General features: G+C 47.4%; 3 protein-coding genes across 3 annotated transcripts; 2 read left to right on the top strand and 1 right to left on the bottom strand.

Annotated features, from left to right (window-relative positions):
* Positions 1-7: 7 nt before the first annotated feature.
* E1B28_009159 (uncharacterized protein) lies at positions 8-345 on the bottom strand (the record flags this gene model as incomplete). The annotated part of the gene is made up of 3 exons (XM_043154027.1): positions 8-110; positions 164-225; positions 277-345. 3 exons carry the CDS (start codon positions 343-345, stop codon positions 8-10), a joined length of 234 nt encoding a protein of 77 aa, XP_043009315.1.
* A 1072-nt stretch (positions 346-1417) lies between these two features.
* Positions 1418-8520, top strand: E1B28_009158 (uncharacterized protein). Its single transcript, XM_043160761.1, has 9 exons — positions 1418-1501; positions 1559-2195; positions 2248-2671; positions 2875-3711; positions 3768-4813; positions 4864-5481; positions 5529-5640; positions 5698-7876; positions 7942-8520. The coding sequence occupies exons 1-9, from the start codon at positions 1444-1446 to the stop codon at positions 8199-8201; spliced, it is 6171 nt and encodes a 2056-aa protein (XP_043009314.1). The 5' UTR covers positions 1418-1443; the 3' UTR covers positions 8202-8520.
* Positions 8521-8635: 115 nt separating this feature from the next.
* On the top strand, positions 8636-10610 carry E1B28_009157 (uncharacterized protein). Its single transcript, XM_043154026.1, has 13 exons — positions 8636-8950; positions 9008-9072; positions 9139-9221; positions 9317-9454; positions 9509-9536; positions 9590-9725; positions 9789-9806; positions 9873-9903; positions 9958-10027; positions 10081-10141; positions 10195-10227; positions 10307-10330; positions 10389-10610. Exons 1-13 carry the CDS (start codon positions 8804-8806, stop codon positions 10473-10475), a joined length of 921 nt encoding a protein of 306 aa, XP_043009313.1. The 5' UTR covers positions 8636-8803; the 3' UTR covers positions 10476-10610.
* The last annotated feature ends 9049 nt before the right edge of the window (positions 10611-19659 follow it).

The following is a 19659-nucleotide window of genomic DNA, read 5'->3' as shown; positions in this document are numbered from 1 at the left end:
TCGAATTTTATTGATTTAACGCGTTTCTGATGGACCTCAAGGTGACATGGATCACGACCATTATAGTAGATAACAGGAAGAGCAAGATTGTGCATGTCAGATGGAGTCTTCTATGATTGAAATGTTGGAATCGAAGTAGCCCCAGAGAGGGGAATGTAAAGACCTAGCAAGAGAAGCGTGGTTTGGCAAGATGGAGCCGCAAATAGAGTTTGTCCCAGCATAGATCTAAGGTCTGTTTTCAGTGTAAATATGGTTAAACTCGACTGGGAAACGCACCCAAGCCGTTTTGATAGAATCAGCGCTGACAGTAATCCACTCTGACACCGGCAATGTCTGAGTCAACATTTGTATTGTTTAACAGTGCGGGATGCAGCTCGAGGGGTTCAGAAAGTTTGATTATAATATGCAGATGACGTTGTAGAAAGCGGCAGAACATCTCGTGATTTGTGGCTTCAAGATCGACCGCCACATCCACATCTCATTTTCTGCTAGTACATCCACGGACGCCTCTCAGCTAATTCGATCTTACCCGACAATGAGCCCGTATTCACTCGCTGAAATTGGCCTTGTGGCTGCACGTTCCAGTCGTGAGTCTTTGTGACGTCTCGAGATAAATTATAATCGTTCATACTTCTTCATACTTGGTGTCATTCTAACAACTTAGTCATTGTCTAAGCTGGGGTTAACTGTTCACTGGCATCCCATCTCCACTTGACGCCCAGAAATGTGTCCTAAACGCCTCACCTCCGTTTAATCTTCAGCTAGAACGCTTTCGGTCTCGCCGGGAGGTCGTTGAGGATCTGCAACCCTCGGCTACCCTTTGCCGCCGAATTGAATCGGTACCACCTGGACCCGTCCCGGCGAAAGTTCATGTCAACTAGGAGAAAACATTCATGATTTTGTCAGATGGATGATCTTGCCGCATACCACCTCCATCTTTGCCCACCACAGGGGCTCTCCTTGTTCCTTTACCGGTGCATATCATCTGATTTGGCTCAGTCAAAATCTCCCGAAAATCTCCCGTCCCATGTAGGTTCAGCAGGGTTCAGCGTGCTGGATGATTACCGACCCTGCCGCCTATACTCCCGCGCGGTGCAGTATCTAAACAAACGGTCGCTATGAGTGATAAATGAGCGATACTTATAAACGTTCGACGATGGGCTAGAAGTTTACGATAGCAACGCCTATTTCGAGGACATACTCATCATTGAAGCTTGACGAATCAGAGAGTCAGAAGATTCTAAGTCATGATATTGTGGCTTCTTACCTTGTTTGGAATAAATATGACCTAAAAAAAAAACATAAATGTCCATAAACGGATCAAATTTTGATTAAATAGGAAGATTTGCCTATTGGAGAAACCATACGCATGGGAGATCGGGAGAAAAAGTTGGAAGATTTGTATTTGTAAAGAACAGTAAAGGTTGCAAGTTGCAGCCCACGATGGCCCCGTCAACGTCGTCGTCGTCGTCGTCGTCAGCGACGACTTCGGTTCAAGTCGGTAAGTAAGATGTTACAACCTGGTCAATAACATTCTCACTTCATTACTCCCTCGCAGCGTTGCGGATACGACCCCCGACAACGCAGGACAGTACCTCAATTCCAGCTCGTTTTCAGAGGACCGTTATACACTCGACTTCTTCAACATCTGTGTCGATAGAAACTTCATCCTCTACCCCTCAGGCCTCTGGTGCAGCCGCCGCTTCATCCTCTGCGACTGGTTCAGCACCCAAGAAGCAACATTTTACCTTTGACCAGGTCCACGACCCTTCAGCTACACAACATGCCCTCTTTACTTCCACAGCTCAGCCTCTCATTTCTCGTTTTCTCGAAGGTTTCAATTGCACCATCCTTGCCTATGGACAGACGTCCAGCGGTAAAACATTCACCATGACTGGTATCGACCTCGACGCTAACCCCTCTGATCCCAACAATGGCATGGGCATTATTCCTCGAGCAGTCTCTACAATATTTTCTCAAGCTCGCCAGCTCAAAGAAGAACGCGCGGGTTCCTGGACCTACTCGTTGAAAGGTTCTTTCATTGAGATTTACAATGAAGACCTCATTGATCTGCTTAGTATGGATGACGGTGCTGGTGGTCGTCGAGAGGTGCAGATCAGAGAGGATAAAGATGGTCACATTATTTGGGGTGGCCTGCGTGAAGTCAACGTGAAGAATTCCAACGAAGTCATGACGTGAGCCAAATAATTACTTTCTCGAATTCCGCAATTGTTGACCTTGCTCTAGCCTCATTCGTAAAGGGACCTCCATCCGACGCACAAACGAGACGGATATGAATGCCCAATCCTCCCGGTCTCATGCTATTTTCTCCCTCACTCTGACCCAGAAGAAATATACTGGCTCAGGGGCACCTCCCCGGTCATCATCCCCTTTACCTCCGGGTCGTTCACCATCTCGTCTTGCTCGTCCTGGATCTGTATATGCTGGAACGATGTCCTCATCGAATGGAACAAGTCGAGTTAGCTCGCCAACTTTCGGCCGTCCCGCCACCCCCAGTTTCGCTGCAGCCATGGGCCGAGGTGGCGGGCTACGCCCTTCGAGTGCTCTAGGTAATCACGGGGACAGGCCCAATAGTCACGACGACGACGCTGGCGAATGGGTGACCATTACCTCTAAATTCCACTTTGTCGATTTAGCCGGATCCGAGCGGGTGAGTTCTAGTTGACACTACTTTCCATACCATCCAATTTCTTCCTTCCTTTTTATCCTATTTATTTTTGCACTCCCGCCTTTCGCATTGCGGAACATGATCTTGGTTCCTGATGCTGTAAACTGTTTCCTCCATCCCACTTGTCTGACGCCACCACGTTCTATCATTACACAATATCTTACTGACCTTGATATTCTGCACAGCTAAAACGAACAGCCGCCGCCGGAGAACGCATAAAGGAAGGGATCTCCATCAACAGCGGTCTCCTAGCACTTGGAAACGTCATTTCTGCTCTCGGAGACCCATCTCGCGCCAAGTCACACACAGCGACCCACGTACCTTACCGTGATTCCAAACTGACGCGTCTATTGCAAGACTCTCTCGGGGGCAACGCACACACCCTCATGATCGCATGCGTTAGTCCAGCAGAATGGAACGCTGCTGAGACGGTAAACACCCTGAAGTATGCCAACAGGGCGCGGAACATCAAGAATCGAGCGGTCGTAAACGAAAGAGAAGAAGGATGGGACGATGTAGAGTGGTTGCAGGGTACTATCCTTCGGTTGAGGAAGGAGCTAAAAGCTTTGAAAAGCGGAGGCAGCGTCAGCACTCTTGCGGATATTCAAAAGGAAGAGGTCGTGCTCGAGGGTGCTGGAAAGAAAGTTCTCGCTCAGATGACGGAGTTGCAAAATAATTATGAAGACTTGCGGGAAAAGTTTGTAGAGAGGACCGAGGAGTTGACAAGGTTACGGCGGGATGTTGGAGAACGACATAGGAGCGGAAGCACGGGTGCGGTTTCTGGTACTGGAAAGTATGAAGAAATAGTCGGGCCGGTGATTGAAGAGTACGAAAAGACCATCAGTGCGATGGAGGCAGAATTGAGCTTAAACAGGGCTGCATTGAGGCACACAAATGAGATGGTCGAAGAGAAGGAAGAGGAATTGGCACTGGTTGTGGAGAGGCACGCAGCAACGGAACTGTATGTGGAGGAACTGCGAAGCAGGGTTGGGAAGCTGATAGAGAGAGAGGCATCCACTGAGGTAAATTTAACTCTTGATGTCGACCATAGGGATATGCTTGCTGACGTCTGTCTTAGGCATATGTTCATGATTTGGAAGAGAAAATGCGTTCTTACGACGAATCGTCCATCACCTCCTCTTCTTCGTTAACGGATTTGAGGCGCGAGTTGACGCGATTCAAAGATACCGAATCGCATCAATCACAGTACATTGCTGAACTTGAAGCTCGCCTAGCGAAATCTGACGAGTCTGTCATCGTCCTACAGCAGAGCGTTGATAGGCTTGAGCGCGAAGCCGATCGTCGTCAAGAGGAAGTCAACGCGCTCCAGCGACGTTTGGATGCTCTGACTAGTGATGGGGAGGCATGGCGAAGTGATTTGGAGGAGAGAGAGCGGAAAGTAAAGGAGTTGGAGGTCAAGATGAATGAGTGGGAAAGGAAGAGAAGAGAAGCCAGCGATACTCGCATCCGCTTGGGCAGTGTCGTCGGCAGTGTGGAGGAAGCTAGACGAAGCTTACAACAGCTTTCGAAAGTGGACGATGATGAAGACTCATCTACTCCACCGCCCATCAGTCCCATCGAGCCCACCGGTGCTCCCGATATCAAGTCTGATTCTGTCCCTGGCTTGATAGAAACTCCACAGCCTCCAGTCATAAGCACTTCCTCTGACTCTCAACCTACCTCCCGTGCTACATCTCCATCTTCATCTCGACCTAGGTCGCCTGTACAATCTTCACAGATCGAGAAACAATTTCTTGCGCTCCAGCAAACCCACCAAGCGACACTGGCCGACCTGTCTTCTGTCACAAGCAAATATCGCGACGCACTACGCGAGATATCTGACCTCGCTGCTCAAATACAGGAGGCCAAGCTTGGTAGCATAAACGGGAATTCAGATGGTATGAGCGAGGCGACAACCGATTCCGAGTCTCCCAATCCGCCTTTCAACACACTGAGTCCCAGCTCAAGCCCCGTCAAGCATGCGGATAGGAACAGTATCAGAAGCAGAAGGATGGTCAGCAATGGCAGGTTGAGAGAAGGAAGCGAAGCAGGATCCATTGGCACAAACGGAGGAAGACGACTTTTTTTCAAGCAGGCGGCCTCAACAGAATCGCTCCACTCGAGGTAAGTTCGTTCTCGAACGACCTGCAGCAGATTCTTACTGTGTAGTACAGGTCGCTATCGCAATCGCAATCGCTTTCACAGGAGCTCTCCTCGGTTCGCTCGCGCAAGGCGTCCTCCTCAAGTCATGGAACCACTAGTTCGCATTCGTCTTCCCACTCATATTCCTCGTTAATCAATGGTGGGGACCGATCGGCATCACGACCCAATTTATCTATCTCTCTACCGATTAACGGTTCTCCCACTGTGCCGTCGCATCTTGAACGCTCGACAGCAAGTCTCGAGAAGGAAATCATGAGATTGCAAGAAGTTCTGAAGGAGCGGGAAGCTGAAATTACGTCTCTGGAGCAATCACTAAGACAGAGCGAGTCCACAAAACTCGCCGTCACAACTGCTGGCTCAGTTTCTGCTCCTTCAACGACCTCAGCCGCCACGCCGACTGAGACGAACGCCACTACGCCCGATACTGAGCAACCTCCAGATGTCGAGGAGGTCGATGGACAAGCGATACCAGAGGCACACTTGTCTCCTAAGACCATGCATCAATTTGACAATATCCGGAAGAGTATACAATTGAATTTCAATGGACATAACGGCATTGTTAGAGAGGATGATACAAGCTCCGATGCCAATCCAGACGAGAACTTGGATCGTTTGAATGAATTGATGCTGTGAGTCCGTTTCTTTCTACCAATAGTCATCATTAACTCTTTGGTAGCTCCATGGCACAGAAAGAAAGCCAACATCGGGAAGTTGTAGATGATCTGAAAGGGGAGCTCAGTCAGGTCAGACGGCAGCTTGATGAGTTAACTACTTTGTCGCGAGATCAGGTAAGAACAAGTACTTGGGAGTTCCAAACGATGCGTATCTGAACACTCGAACAATAGGCTCTTAACATGTCGACCGAAGTGGAAGCTCTTAAGGAAAAGCACACCAACGATTTAGCGATTCTTGAGGCCATGCAGAAACGCGAAACCGAGCTGATCAATGCCCTCGCCAAATCTGAAGCTGACCACACCACCGCTCTTGCTGAGATACAAACTCGTCACGAAGAAGTTTTACGTGAGAAGGAGGCTGAGGTGGATCGTGTACTCACTTCCATGAAAGAAGAACACGACGTCGCTCTCACTGCCCTGCACGGGGAACTCTCAACGGCATCGTCTGCTCTACAGAAGGCCTTGGAGGAGCACGAAGCCGCGTTCGGCAAGCTCAAGGTCGAACACGCGGTAGAGCTCGAGTCTCGATTGAAGGAGGCAAATGAAATTTTAGAGAGAGCGAACGAAGAGCACGAAAATGCTATGCTCAAGTCCGCCAATGAGCATGCGGAAGTTTTGAAGAAAAGGGAGGAGGAAATCACTGTCTCTCTGCATAAGACTGAGGAAGAGTACTATAATGCCTTGACCAAGCTTAGGAGTGACCATACTCAAAGTTTGGAGAAACAGGCAGCGGAGCATGTCGAGATCTTGGAACAACTGAGGGCACAACATGCTTCGGAGTTGCAAGCCATCGAGACTGCTAAGGCGGGTTCCCTCTCTGAATCTCAGTCGCAGCAATTTGCGGCTCTCGAGGGCCTTCGAGCTCAGCATGCAGATGCGCTGACTCGGGCAGAGAGCAGGTACAAAGAAGACATAAATAACCTCAAGGCGGAACACTCGCGGGCGTTGACTGCCAAGCAAGACCAGGATACCACCGAACTGGAGAAGCTGCGCGCCGAACAGGAAGCCATCATAACCAGGTTGAAGGAGAATTGGGAGACTGAAACTGCACAGCTCAACAGAGCTCTGGATGCACTTAAAAATGAATCCTCCGACGCTTCGGTCAAGGTTCGGGCAGAGCTCGAAGAAAGCCTCAGATTCCAGAAGGAACAACAATCGATTATGCTCCAGGACATCGAACGCGGCCATCAGGAGGAACTCGCAGCATTGAGGGAAAGCCACGAAACCGAGCTCACGCGGTCGGTTACCCAAAGCGAAGAGCAATTTTCCGCTCACGTTCGTTCACAAACGGAGGAGTTTGACAAGCTCAAAACCCAACATCAGGCGGAGATTTCTGCTTTCAGCGCACGCCTTGCAACAATACAGGAACAACACCAAGCCGAGTTGGAGGAGCTCAAGGTTGTCGGGGAGCGGAAGATTGCAGAAGAAAAGGCACGGTTTTCAGAGACTTTGAACGAGATGAAGCTTGGTCATGCCAAAGAGCTCGATGCACTGCGTCAAGATCATGAAATACTCTTGGAGGAGCTTGAGTCATACAAAGCTGCCGCTGATGAATTTGCCTTGCAACGACAACAATCTCTAGAGACACATGAACGATCTCTTGCAGAGAAGGACGGTATCGCTATGGATATTAAGAACAAGTTCCTCCAATCTCAAGCTGAACGTGACGAGCTAGCTGGAGAGGTTGCTGACCTACGCGCAGAATTGGAAAGAACCCGCAATGAGCAGTCAAAACTTGTACAGGAGGCTTCCAAACGGGAATCTTTGGTGGAGGATCTTGAGCGGCATCGGTCTGTCCTAGCGGAGATGCAAGAAAACCTGCAAAAGGTCAAAGACGAAAAAGATACCCTACAGACAGAGAAGAACCGGTTCGACACCCTCGTTCGAGAACTACAGGCTCAGATCGCCCGTAGTGCATCCCCTCCTAACGGCAGACCCGCCAACGAGCGTAATATGTCTTATCGTGTCACTGGTATTCAAGGCGTAAAACTTCCTCCTCCTACTCCCCCACCATCCGTACCACCGCCACCAGCTCCTCGCATGACACAGCATGATGTTGGACACAACATCTCCTCACAAACATCCTCAGCATTATCCTCTTCCTCTCGCGATTCACAAATGCAGGCTGAGTCTCCGGCCACTTCTATTGGTCCAGGATCATTGCTTGCTGCTTCTACATCTGATAAGCAGGTTATTGCCAAGGTCGAACAACAGGCGAAGCAACTCGAAGAACAAGAGGCGATGATTAAGACACTAAACAAGCAACTTACGCATTGTGAAAGCGATCTCCAAACACACATGGATTTAGTCAGTACATTAGAGACGTCTCTAGGTGATTCGGAAAAGAATCGTAAGTGTCTTGATTTCGGTTTACCCAAAGTTTCCAGGGTGCTGATTAAGTTTCCCGCCCTCTAGTCCGCAAGGCTCGTATGCACGCGACGGAGCTTGCCAGGGAACGCGATCGCCTAAATAACGAGATCGAAACGCTTCGCCGAGACCTCACGGAGACCAAACGTGAAGTTGTTACTGTCCGACAATCCATTGTCGAGGAGAAACAGTCTTACGAGCAGCGACTGGATGAAGAGCGTAAAGCCAAGGAAAGAGCACGACAACAGCTCGATCTTCGAATGGAAGAGTTAACGCTTAAGCGAAAATCCAAATTTGCCTGTCTCTAATATCTAAATCTCCAGTGCAATACTCCACACCGCGCTGCCTTACATTCGTTTTCTTTCTGTACATGTCCATCCATCTCTCGCACTCTTTTTTTTTTTTCTTTTGCTCTCCGGTTTTGATTTATATCCAATCCGCCGTATCCCGATTAATGTGATACCCGCGAAGTTCAGCAATTGTTTACCATAGCTTCGACGACAGTTCCTTTTCCTTGCTCTTTTCCTTATGATTTCTTCCTTTTAACTCATATGTATGGTATTAATTTTTATGTCAGTAGTCTATCCTTTATATCCCAAAGGCCAATGAAATCGCCTGTATCTCCTGTGGACTAGTCCCGCGTGAGAAATTTAAAAAAACGGCCTCCGAGAACGCCGGATTTGGCCGCCCGCCTTACAAAAGAACAGAACAATATATCATCCTCTTAGTAGTCTTGAATATTCATTATTGTTCATTCCTAGTCTTATCGACCAGGAAAGGTTCGAATGCCGCGCCGTTTGTGGGCATACTCATTCATAGTTCATGAAAATTTATTACCCCACTTCGATAAGCGACGCTCTCGACTCGGCTCTTTACCCTCACTCATTATCGTACCATCCACACTTGACGGATGTCCTCGCTAGTACGTGCAAACTCAGCATACCGGGTTCATGCGACCTCTGCTCGTCTTGCAGCTCGGCAATGGAGATACAACAGCTCGGTGACAACAACGCGAAGGCCACCTAGGACGCTGCCAGCTTTTTCTATGGAGAACAAAGTGCACTTTCGTTCATGCTTTTTCTTTTCAAATTCCAAGCTTTAATTACTATTGAAGGTCTCTCTCGTCACTGGCGCTGCTCGTGGACTCGGTAAAGAATTCTGTCGTGCCTTCGTTCAATCGTGCGTCGTTGCACTCGACTTTGAGGAACCCTGTGGTTGAATTTGAGTTATTGTGATATCTTACAGAGGCTGCACAAGCCTCGCACTTTTTGATCTGGACGAGTCGGAAGCGAAGAAGGCTGCCAAAGAACTCACCGAAATGGCATGCGGTCAGTGATGCCTTTTCTCGACGGAGAATTTCCTTATTCCCACCTCACCTCCACCCTCGTGGAGATCGAAGGGTAGCTCACTGAAAACTGTTAAGTTAATAGCGACGTGAAGAAAGAGGACGTGAAGATCATTGGTGTCAAATGTGATGTTTCGTCTGAAACTGCGGTTCAAAAGGCGTTTGCGGAGGTTATCGAAACGTTTGGTCGAGTAGATTCTGTCGTAGCTTCTGCAGGTGTGTTTCGTTTGGAATTCACAGAGTGCAGTTTTACTCAATCGCTAACCCTAGGTATCGTCGAGAACTACCTTGCACTCGAGTAAGCTTGCACCCAAACATTATCTAGATGCTCTGTTCAATGTTCTTTCTCAGCTATCCTTTCGATCGTATAAAGCGCTTATATGACATCAACGTACACGGAGCGTTCTTCACTGCTCGTGAGGCGGCACGTAAGATGATTCCGTTGGGTGGTGGTTCCATCATTTTTATTGCCAGTATGAGTGCCAACGTGCGTGTCTCGTATCATTGTATGTCCAGAAAGGCTGTCTCTAACACCGAAGTTTGTTTGTAGATTATCAACATTCCGCAGGTGCCTTCATTTATCATTTATCCTCGCAACATTTCGCGGGAGGTTATCTCACTTCAACTGTCCTAGCCTCAAACGCCATACAACGCTTCTAAAGCGGGTATGCGGTTTCTCTCATGTGGTTTTGGCTGGTTTCTGATGGTCCCTGTCGTAGCTGTAAAACATATGGCTGCAAGTTTGGCAGTAGAGTGGGCGAAGAAGGGAGTAAGAGTAAATGTATTGAGGTGAGTTTTGTCGTTCCCTGCGATAACCCGGATGCTCATTTGACCACCCACAGTCCTGGGTACATGGCGACTAACATTACGAAGACCATTCTCAGGCAGGATCCAGAGCGCAAGGTTTGATATCGTATGTAGGTTAAGTGCACACATTCACCTTTTTTGATTCGCAGAAAATATGGGAGACCATGACACCTATGGGAAGGGTATGTCATATCCCGTTCGTTTCTTTCGTGAGATCTTTTCTAACAATTTTCTGTTCCCTCTTCGTATCCGGGTTCCTAGATTGGTGAACCCGAAGATCTAGCGGTATGTCATTTCATCTACCGTTTCCACCGTTGATTAATTAGATGTTATTCGCACCCAGGGAGCTATTGTCTACCTAGCCAGCGACGCCTCTCGGTTCATGACCGGTTCAGAAATGCGTGTCGACGGTGGTTACTGCATAATCTAAACTCTCAACGCAATCACGCGTATCCAACGCCACAAATTAACAGCGATACTAGAGCTACATTATGATGGTGTACATATTTTTCACACCCAGATCACAACTTCTCAGCTGTAGCACCGGCATGTGCAAGGAAGGAACTGTTGTTTTACATTCGTTGCGCTCCCTTCAGTCATGAGCGACTCCAGAAGGGACTTACGTCACGTGAATGTTCAACCGTCCTATGGGTCCGCAACAAATAAGGTTACCCAAGCATTCTCATATGTATCAAGAGTGCATAAATCCAGCTTGCGCAAAACCACCAAGCTTGGACAATGGTGTGCGGATGGGGGGTTACCGAGCGACTAAACGCAAGCGTGGTTGGGAACCTGCTTGTTATTAATGCTCAACTTCTGGCCAGTCCGGATACCGACACCTCGACGACGGTACTGACTTGTATTCCGACTGTGGCAATTCTCTTTGACGTGGCTTGTTAGCCCTGATTGCATTAGAAGGAGAACAGTACAAAAATATCACATCTCAACCATCATAAATCAATCCATAAACATTTTCTTGAAGACACTTCATCTGTGGGGACTATCAGGGATGTTCTAGAAGCGGTCAAGAGAACTCGATGTACCTCAAAGGATGCATACTGGGGAATCTTCGACGGGTCGAGGCATCACCCCGTCATGGGCAGCCTTGTGGTGGCACGTCGCCCAAACTTTAGCTTCCTGCTCCAGTCTATTTGCATTGTTGCACATCAGCATTTGGGCACTTTTGATGGCGCGGCTGCCCCAGGTTTTGGCGGGTTTTGGCGGGTTTTTGGATGGTCACACAACCGCACCACCCGACAATTCCACACAACCTCACAATCCACATATATAAATTGTACATTAATCAATAATCTTATTTATACATGAGTTTAAAATCTGCCAAAAGGATGAATGAAAAGAATTACTATAATTTAGAATGGTCTTATGGTGAGTGGTAAAGTTTAATGGTAGAGATTTGGGTGGTCAGACAGGTCCATCAATCGATTGTGAATAAACGGACTGGGGTTGCTGATGGCGTGGTTGTCGGTTGTTCCGGGTTTTCTTGGGTTGCACAACCCAAGAAAACCTGCGGCAATCAAAGTGCCAAAATGCTGATGCACTTGACGAAGCCTTTTGCTATAAGGCCATGAACGCAGTACATAGTCCACGTCCGACATGTCAAGGTGTCGTATGGGGTGGGAGGCTCCGACAAGCAGACACTGTCAATCCAATCAAGCGCAGATGCTTGTGTGGGTTTGCAGAAACCGATGCGCAGCACGCCGCAGAGGAGGAAGGACTTCATGATACTGTTGTTTGGGGCACTGTCGCAAATCCAACCTGATCTTCCTATCTGCTTCACATTGAACTTGTAACCGCCATTGGATGTGCGGTGATGGTAGAGGGCCCAGTAGAAACCCTCGTTGATATTGCGGTCGTGAATGAAGAGAATGAGATATATGGTGCTGATTTTGAGGTGAGGTTTGCAGGTTAACTGGGCAGTCATGCTGTCAATGTTGTGGATTAGTAGTAGGCGTTGACTTAAGTGTATTTATATTTGGCAAAAAATTTAACAGCTGGCCTATTTGTCTCAACTATGGTGTTTCACTTATTTCACTAGTGAAACACCCTCCTTGATGACCTCATTTTGTCCCATTCCCCTTTTGCGCACGCTCTCAGCTCGAATTGTGTGGCTAATGTAGAAGAAAGGCAGCACCATTCCAGCGGATTTGAAACAAGTCAACATTGAGATAGCATCTGGAGGAAACACAGGACAGGCTAGATCCCTGACTGAGTTCCTGAGGATTCTGTGACCACCCCAATTCCGAAGGTCACCGAGAAAGCAGCAGATGATCTGTCCAGCCCAACACTCACATAGATGGATGATGACAAGCATGGAGTCGTCAGATGTCTCGCCATGCATTGCAGACGATAGTGAGCACTAGAATGGTTTGTGCTATGAACTGGGTATGGTTCCAAGCACTGGGAGATCTCTCCAATGAGGAGTCAGGACGTCTGGTGTAGACCCGACGCAGTTCCCTTATACCTGTGGCCTACGTCTGGCTATGTAAGATTGAATGGAGTCTACCGGTCACTGCCCACCTGGCGAAATTTTGGTCCAGATGGGGGGGAACCTGTTCTTACGGTAGCTCAATCGGTCAATCACTGCCGACGTTGGTTCATGTTGGGTACTCAAATTCGACAAGAAGGCTTCGATTTCTTACTACACTGGATCCAAGAAGGTAGTTGCACAAGTCTTAAATTTCAATCATCGAAAAGGAGTACAAAAGAAGTTTAAAATGGACTGATGATCATCTGATGCATTGCCGGACAGGGAACAAATTGCACAATATTTCGAGCAGCTGAAACATGAAATAGATGAGTCCCGCACTGATTGTATGAAGAGATGTACATACCTCACATTGCTTACAATGAACACAGTTTGGAATCAACAATAGAACAAGGCTGCTCATTCTGCGCAGCTGAGGCAAACTCCTGCCTCCGATTCTAAGATTTCCCTCTCCAACATGTTGAATAACGATGGAGGGACAGGCAAGTGACCTCTCGCTAGAGGGAATCCTAACGGAAAAATGAGGGGAAAAGAGCAGAAAGGAATGTATTTCAAAGACATAACTAAAGTATATATAAGGTAGACGCCATTCATAACCCATTAACCTCACGTGATCTAGTGTGACACTTCCATACTGGGCCTCTGCTTGCACTCGTAACCGTCTTTCTTATCACGACTCCCATCTGTGCCATCCGTCTGAGATTTTCTGTGGATCTCTTCTCTCAGAACTATAGTTTTTGGTACACCCTATCCACTCATGTCAAAATATGTTCAGTTTATTGATTCAAAAATCACCTGATATAGAAATAGTACCCGAGGAACTGTATTAGATGGCGCCCCCGAAAAAATCAACCATCGCGCGACGAGAAAACTTACTGAAGGCAGGAGGAAAGGTGAAGAAAGATGTCAAGCGAGTGCTGAAGCTTATATCCCCAAAGAAGAGGGCTCTCTTGGGTGATAAAAAGACTGAGGTATGCTGACATACCGCTCTCCCTGTTTACATCATTGAAATATCCTCAGGCCAACCATATACCACTGTCTACAGCCCCGGAACAGTCTCGCACAGCCGCCTCAAATGTAATTGACTACGAATACTTTGCTCCATCCAATACAAATAAGTCCATGACCCCAATCAATAGCCGTGCACTTGTCCGAGACTTTGAGTCACTACCCCGTGAATGTCGACCTCAATTTGGCTTTTTTCATGCCAGACCTCCAACCCCAACATCGCCAACCTCCCGCCTGCATTTTCTTAAGCTGCAACTGTGTGACATATCGCCGAAACAGCCCCGTAAATCAACGCGATACACACGGTACCTTCCCGGGTCATCAGAGTCCCTTGTGGCGTACAATGCTGTAAATCCAGTGTTGGAACAAGGGAATTCAATTGGTTCTGATGATGAGACTGAGCATGAGCCCCTCGAAAATGGCAGTTACGATTCGGATATCGACGATGACATAACACGGTTGCCCAGTGTTGATACTACGGTATACGGGGCTCCTTCTACATGGTTGCATGAGTCATTGGCTAGTGCCCCGGGGAGAAAACGTGAAGCACCACTTGTCAATGATGCTTTAGCAGCTCTGAAGGATATTGGAAGGGTTTTGTGGCCCCCCCGCAAAAGAGGGCCAGGATATATTGATCCCGAGATGGATCCATTCACTCAGTCCCGTATAAAAGGGATCGATGTATTTCTTTCTCTTTATACCGACAAGAGATCATCTCTTTATGGCAAATGGGCTGCATCTTCCCTCCATGCTGCTCTCTCAATGCGTAGAGGTACATATTGCTCCCAAGTTTTGCGCCGGATGGCCCGTTCATATATAGAGGACCGGACTGTGCTCCCCGAAAACCCTTACGGCGATTGGAACGAGACTCTACTTGTTAACGAGGACCTCTGCCAGGATCTCAATTTACATTTGCAGGAGCTTGGGAAGGATCTCACAGTGGCTAAAGTACGGGAATACCTCACCCGTACTGATGTCATGAAGAAACACGGCATAACAAGAAAGATTTCGCAGAAAACAGCAGAGAGATACCTGAAATTGATGGGATTTAGATGGAAGGCATCTCCCCAAGGGCAGTATGTTGATGGCCATGAGCAGGTTGACGTAGTATGGGACAGACAGCACAAGTTTTGTCCCGACCTCAAGAAGGTACGGGAACGGATGATGGTTTATGACAATGACGGAAACGAGATGAATATGGCCACACCTATGGATGGAAAGCGAGCGGTTCTGTGGTATCATGATGAGTCAATATTTTATGCTCATGATTGGAGACGGAAATCATGGTATCATAAAGATGCACCTGCAAAGCCTTATCGGAAGGGAGAGGGTGCTTCGTTGATGGTGGCGGATTTTGTCTCAGCGGATTTTGGGTGGCTCGTCGGCCCTCAGACTGGACATTTGGCAAGGCGGGTTATGAAGCCAGGCAAGAACCGTGACAGATACTTCACAAACGAAGACATCATTGAGCAAGCAAATCAGGCTATCGATATACTCCCTGAATTTGGCTCTGATATCGAACATTACTTCATTTACGACAATGCAACCACCCATCGGAAACGTGCAGATGATGCACTCTCTGCTCGTCATATGCCTAAAAATAAACCCTCAATCTTCAAATCGGGCAAGAGGGTGGGTGAGATGCGACCCAACTTTCTTGTGGAAACAACTCACCGGGATGATGACCAAAATCCAATTTATGACAGCAAAACTGGAAAGGCAGAGAAAGTCCGGATCCAGATGACAGGAGCCTGTTTCCATAATGGCACACCTCAAAGCCTTTATTTCAGCACTGGTCCAGACGTGGGATTATTCAAAGGGATGGAGAATATACTCGTTGAACGTGGGTATGATGCACTAAAAATCCGGAAACTCAAGGCCCAATGTGGAACAAGCTTCAAATGTGCTTACGGCGCCACTGACTGTTGTTGCCGCCGAATTTTGTTCAATGAGCCAGACTTCTCTGGCGTCAAATCACTCTTAGAAGCGGCCTGCTTGAGTCGACGGGTTCAAGTATGGTTTTTACCAAAGTTTCACTGCGAGCTCAACCCAATTGAGCAATGTTGGGGTTATGCAAAGCGCTTATATCGTCTCAGCCCCGAGTCTTCATCTGAGGAAGACCTCGAAAGAAATGCCCTAGCTTCTCTGAAGTCCATTCCACATATTTGTATTCGGAGGTAAGCTTCTCTGAAGTCCATTCCACATATTTGTATTCGGAGGTAAGCTTTACTTGTGTTCTTCTAGTGGACTCATGTCTTTATCTATAGTAGATTTTGCAACCGGGCACTCCGCTATACTGATGCTTACATGAAGGGACTGAATGGGAAAGAAGCTGCATATGCCGCAAAGTGTTACAGGGGTCACCGTGCTATACCCACTGACTACTTGAAGGACTTTGAGAAGTCAGGGTGCCTACAGAACTTCAAAAAACTACAAAATATGTGATTTTCCATTGACTTTCCCCACTGTTTGGCTATCAGGGAGTTCAATTTTCATTTACTTACTATAGAACTTATTATACAGCCTCGTCAACTAATATAAAATGATTATTAGAGATCAAACACATGGAATTAACAATGTAGCTATGTGGGGAGTACTCCGAAGTGAAGTACCAGGGGAGCAGAGGCCCGATTTGGAAGGCGGTAACGATGTGACCTCAATCACGTGGGGTTAGTGGGTTATGAATGGCGTCTACCTTACAACAGTGTAATAACAAATACGAGATGGAAACGATTGTGGTGGAGTGACCGAAGCACCCAGTATCACCGGTCTCTAACACAACATGCTGATACTTGTCCCCGAACATACAATGTAGCCAGCCTGAATGAACCGGCTGAGGACTGCTAGTGTCCACATGCGGCACGTGAGGGACTCGTAGCCAGATGGTGCCCTGTCAAGCTGAACTTCGTTCACTAGCATCCTCAGTGACTTGCTAGTGTCGTCGCTGGGATCGCAATCCCCTACTCGCATCAGCCCCACCAAAAAAATAGATTTCATGAATCCACTCGTTAGCCTGGCCATGGAGGTTCGACCCCAGAGCCGAATCTCGCATCAAAATCAAAGTCAAATCTGCTAGGCCTCTCAGAGTCATTCAACATATTTTTGTGTAAGTTCAGTCTCAATCGAAGCTTGAACTTTGGAACATTTGATTCCTCCTGCTATCTTCACCAGATTCTCGCGAACGAGAACCACAAGCCCATGTACTGTTTTGGAAAATGAAGTACTTACTTAGCTCCAGATCTGACTGGATGACTGTTCTGCTCAAGTGGAAGACCTGCACCATGCACGATGAAGCTGGCATTTCATATGCCAGGTGTCGCATATTCAGGCCTTTCTATTCTTCTCGTGTTTCCATAGACTTGTAAATCCCCATAACATAGAACCAACAGTTTACTGTGCTCTGTTAATTCATGTCCATAGCATCTATATACTAGTCAGTGTGGGGGCATACAGTGACAGGTGAACAAGGGTGACACTACACTAATGATAACTTGAGTATCTTCAGAAGTCACTTGCCACACTTTTTTTTTACAAAAATAACTTCTTTCTCTAAAGGTACACACATAGCCTCTTTGGAGGCATCAGTTTTCTTTTCACCGTGGCCCCACAGGTTTTCAAGTGGAACTTGATTTCCGGCTTTTGATCGAACCTCCTATGCGTGTGACCATAACAGTCACTGCATCTCTTCGTACCTCCACCTCCTCGCAAAGAAGTTTGACACTGCTCATCTGGCACTGACTGAGACCCACCATGCCACCAGTGCTCAGTAGCTCCAAACCACTCTTCCCCCTGGCTTTGCAAATTCTGCTACCATGTCCTTCCATTGGATGTCCGTCATCGACCTTGACCAAGAGCATCTGTTTATATATCCATGAGTGGCTATTGAAGCCATTATCCATATGGTACTGTCGTATGTGTGGTATTCAAATGCAGCCATCCATCTTCCCTCTGCCATTTGGGCTCGTCCTCAAGAGTAATCCGCGGCTCTGCAAGCAGGAAGGTCTTGCTATGAACTTGGCATGGTCTATGGGTGTGCCTGCCCCATGCTTCATCTCTTTTGGAGTGCCGCCTGCCCACTGCGAGGACATATTTGCATTCCCATCACTCCTCATGACGCAGCTTCCTGGGACTGAATTAGATGCAGTTATGGACCACATCAACCTCGAGGTCATTCGAGAAGATGATGCGCTGCTTTGCAAGCCCTTGGGGAGAGGCAGTATGTGGCACCAACGGCAGGCCTGTGGTTGGCCCCCTTGTGCCAGGATCTCCACTACCTGCTAGCACAGATGAGGCAGCATTCCAGCAGATTTTCCAGAAGATGGGAGGCTTTGCTTGGGCCACGGTAATGGGTGAAGTATACCACTCAAGAGTCAACCTAATATCAGAGCTACAGGAGTAGCACCAACACCAAATCAACCCAAAAACTAGTAAACCTCCGTGTAAAGTCTATCAATAACTCCACACACCAGGAAAGATTGCAAGGGTGGACTGCTTGGCAAAGGTTACACACAAGATCACAGTCTCAATATCATATGAAGGTCTTATAAAATCAATGTGTAACTACAAGTGTAAAACACCACAGCTACGGGGATTCTAGGGTTTGTAGGGGCTCTGTTTATTGTCCAATGAACTAAGTGGGACTATGAATTTCGTCTACGGTAAGACTAATTCGAACGATTGGAGACTATTGCCCTCGACAGACACGAAAACTAAGTCCTCGGTGGACACGAACGCTAAGACCCTCGACGGATCACGAAACAGTAATCAAGACCTTGGCGGCCTACAGACAGATAGTTCTCTAGTTTGACCTCGATGGTCTCGTATGTTCAAATCAAATCTTATCGTTTCACTGCACAATGACAGGGTAAATCTCTCTATTGGTGTCAAGAGCAGTTACTCACGGGCAACCCACTCAGGACTTTCCTACGCACGGGTAGTACTTACTTTTCTACGGATACATGAGCTGCTTTTATACTACTTCTACGCTAGCTTTGTAATCCTATCCCTACTTGTTTCATCTCTAAAAATAATGCACTGTAGCTACGAATCCATGCAGAGTCTTATCACTAGGGACTGCTACATGTGCAGAATCTTGTCTACGGAGCTTTTCTGTATCCGAATCATATGTTTTGGACTAATCTGGACTGTTCTTCATTCTTGTTTCAGCATGTAGAATGGACCTACATAGGCGTACCATATGGTATTTCCTGCCTACGGACCTTATCCTGCATTTCAACGTTATCAAATCATATGGACCTTGTGTGTCCAAGTGGTTCCAGCATATGGATCCAGAGTTCCGAATTGCCATAGCACATGAACAGCGCGGACTCCGAGATCCGTTGTTCATTCCTGCCTGGTTCCTAGGAACTCTATCTGTGATCTGGGATCTGTATCATGTCTTTTTGTCTTTTTCCTCAGATCGGGACTCGATCTATGGTCATATCACATTTCTCCTAGTCTGCGTGGTCCTATGTCCGATTTCTTGTCAACTAAATCCCCCGTAGAAGTAGGTACTCCTAGTATGAAGGTCTTTTGACTCCGTTAAGTTCTGCTACAAATGGTTTCGTGAAGACTACAAGTCTCCTAATAGTACAATCCCTTGATATGCCAGTGCATAATAGAATGTAGAGAGTAGAACTCGGTGAATTACTGCTTAAGTCCTCTGCTCATAGTGTTCTACAGGTTTCGAACGGTCATACAGTTTTCTGACACGATCTACGGCTCTCTCTAACTGGTCTAGCTGCGCCTACGGCACATTCTACTAGCAGCACTAGCTTTAACTAGCAATTCGGGCTCACTCTAGTTCTTAATATGATAGATATCGCTCCATAGCACTGTTTAAAGTGCAAAAGAACCTTGTAGCATAGTCAACTAAGTCGCATTAACGGGAAAGCGCTGGACATTGTTGCATTAGCCGAGAAGTTTTTTGCTCACCCTCGTCATGCTATCATATTCACGCACGGTGATCTGAACCTGCAAAATATCATGGTGGATGCGTCTGGGCACGTTTGTGGCATAATTGACTGGGAAGCGGCTGCCTGGCTTCCCGATTACTGGGAGGTTAGTGTGACAGCCATTTTCTGAAGCCGTCCTTGGGGCC

The sequence above is a fragment of the Marasmius oreades genome, chromosome 5 (genome assembly GCF_018924745.1).
Source record: "Marasmius oreades isolate 03SP1 chromosome 5, whole genome shotgun sequence".
NCBI classification, from domain to species: Eukaryota; Fungi; Basidiomycota; class Agaricomycetes; order Agaricales; family Marasmiaceae; genus Marasmius; species Marasmius oreades.
This window is presented reverse-complemented; position numbering and strand designations above follow the sequence as displayed.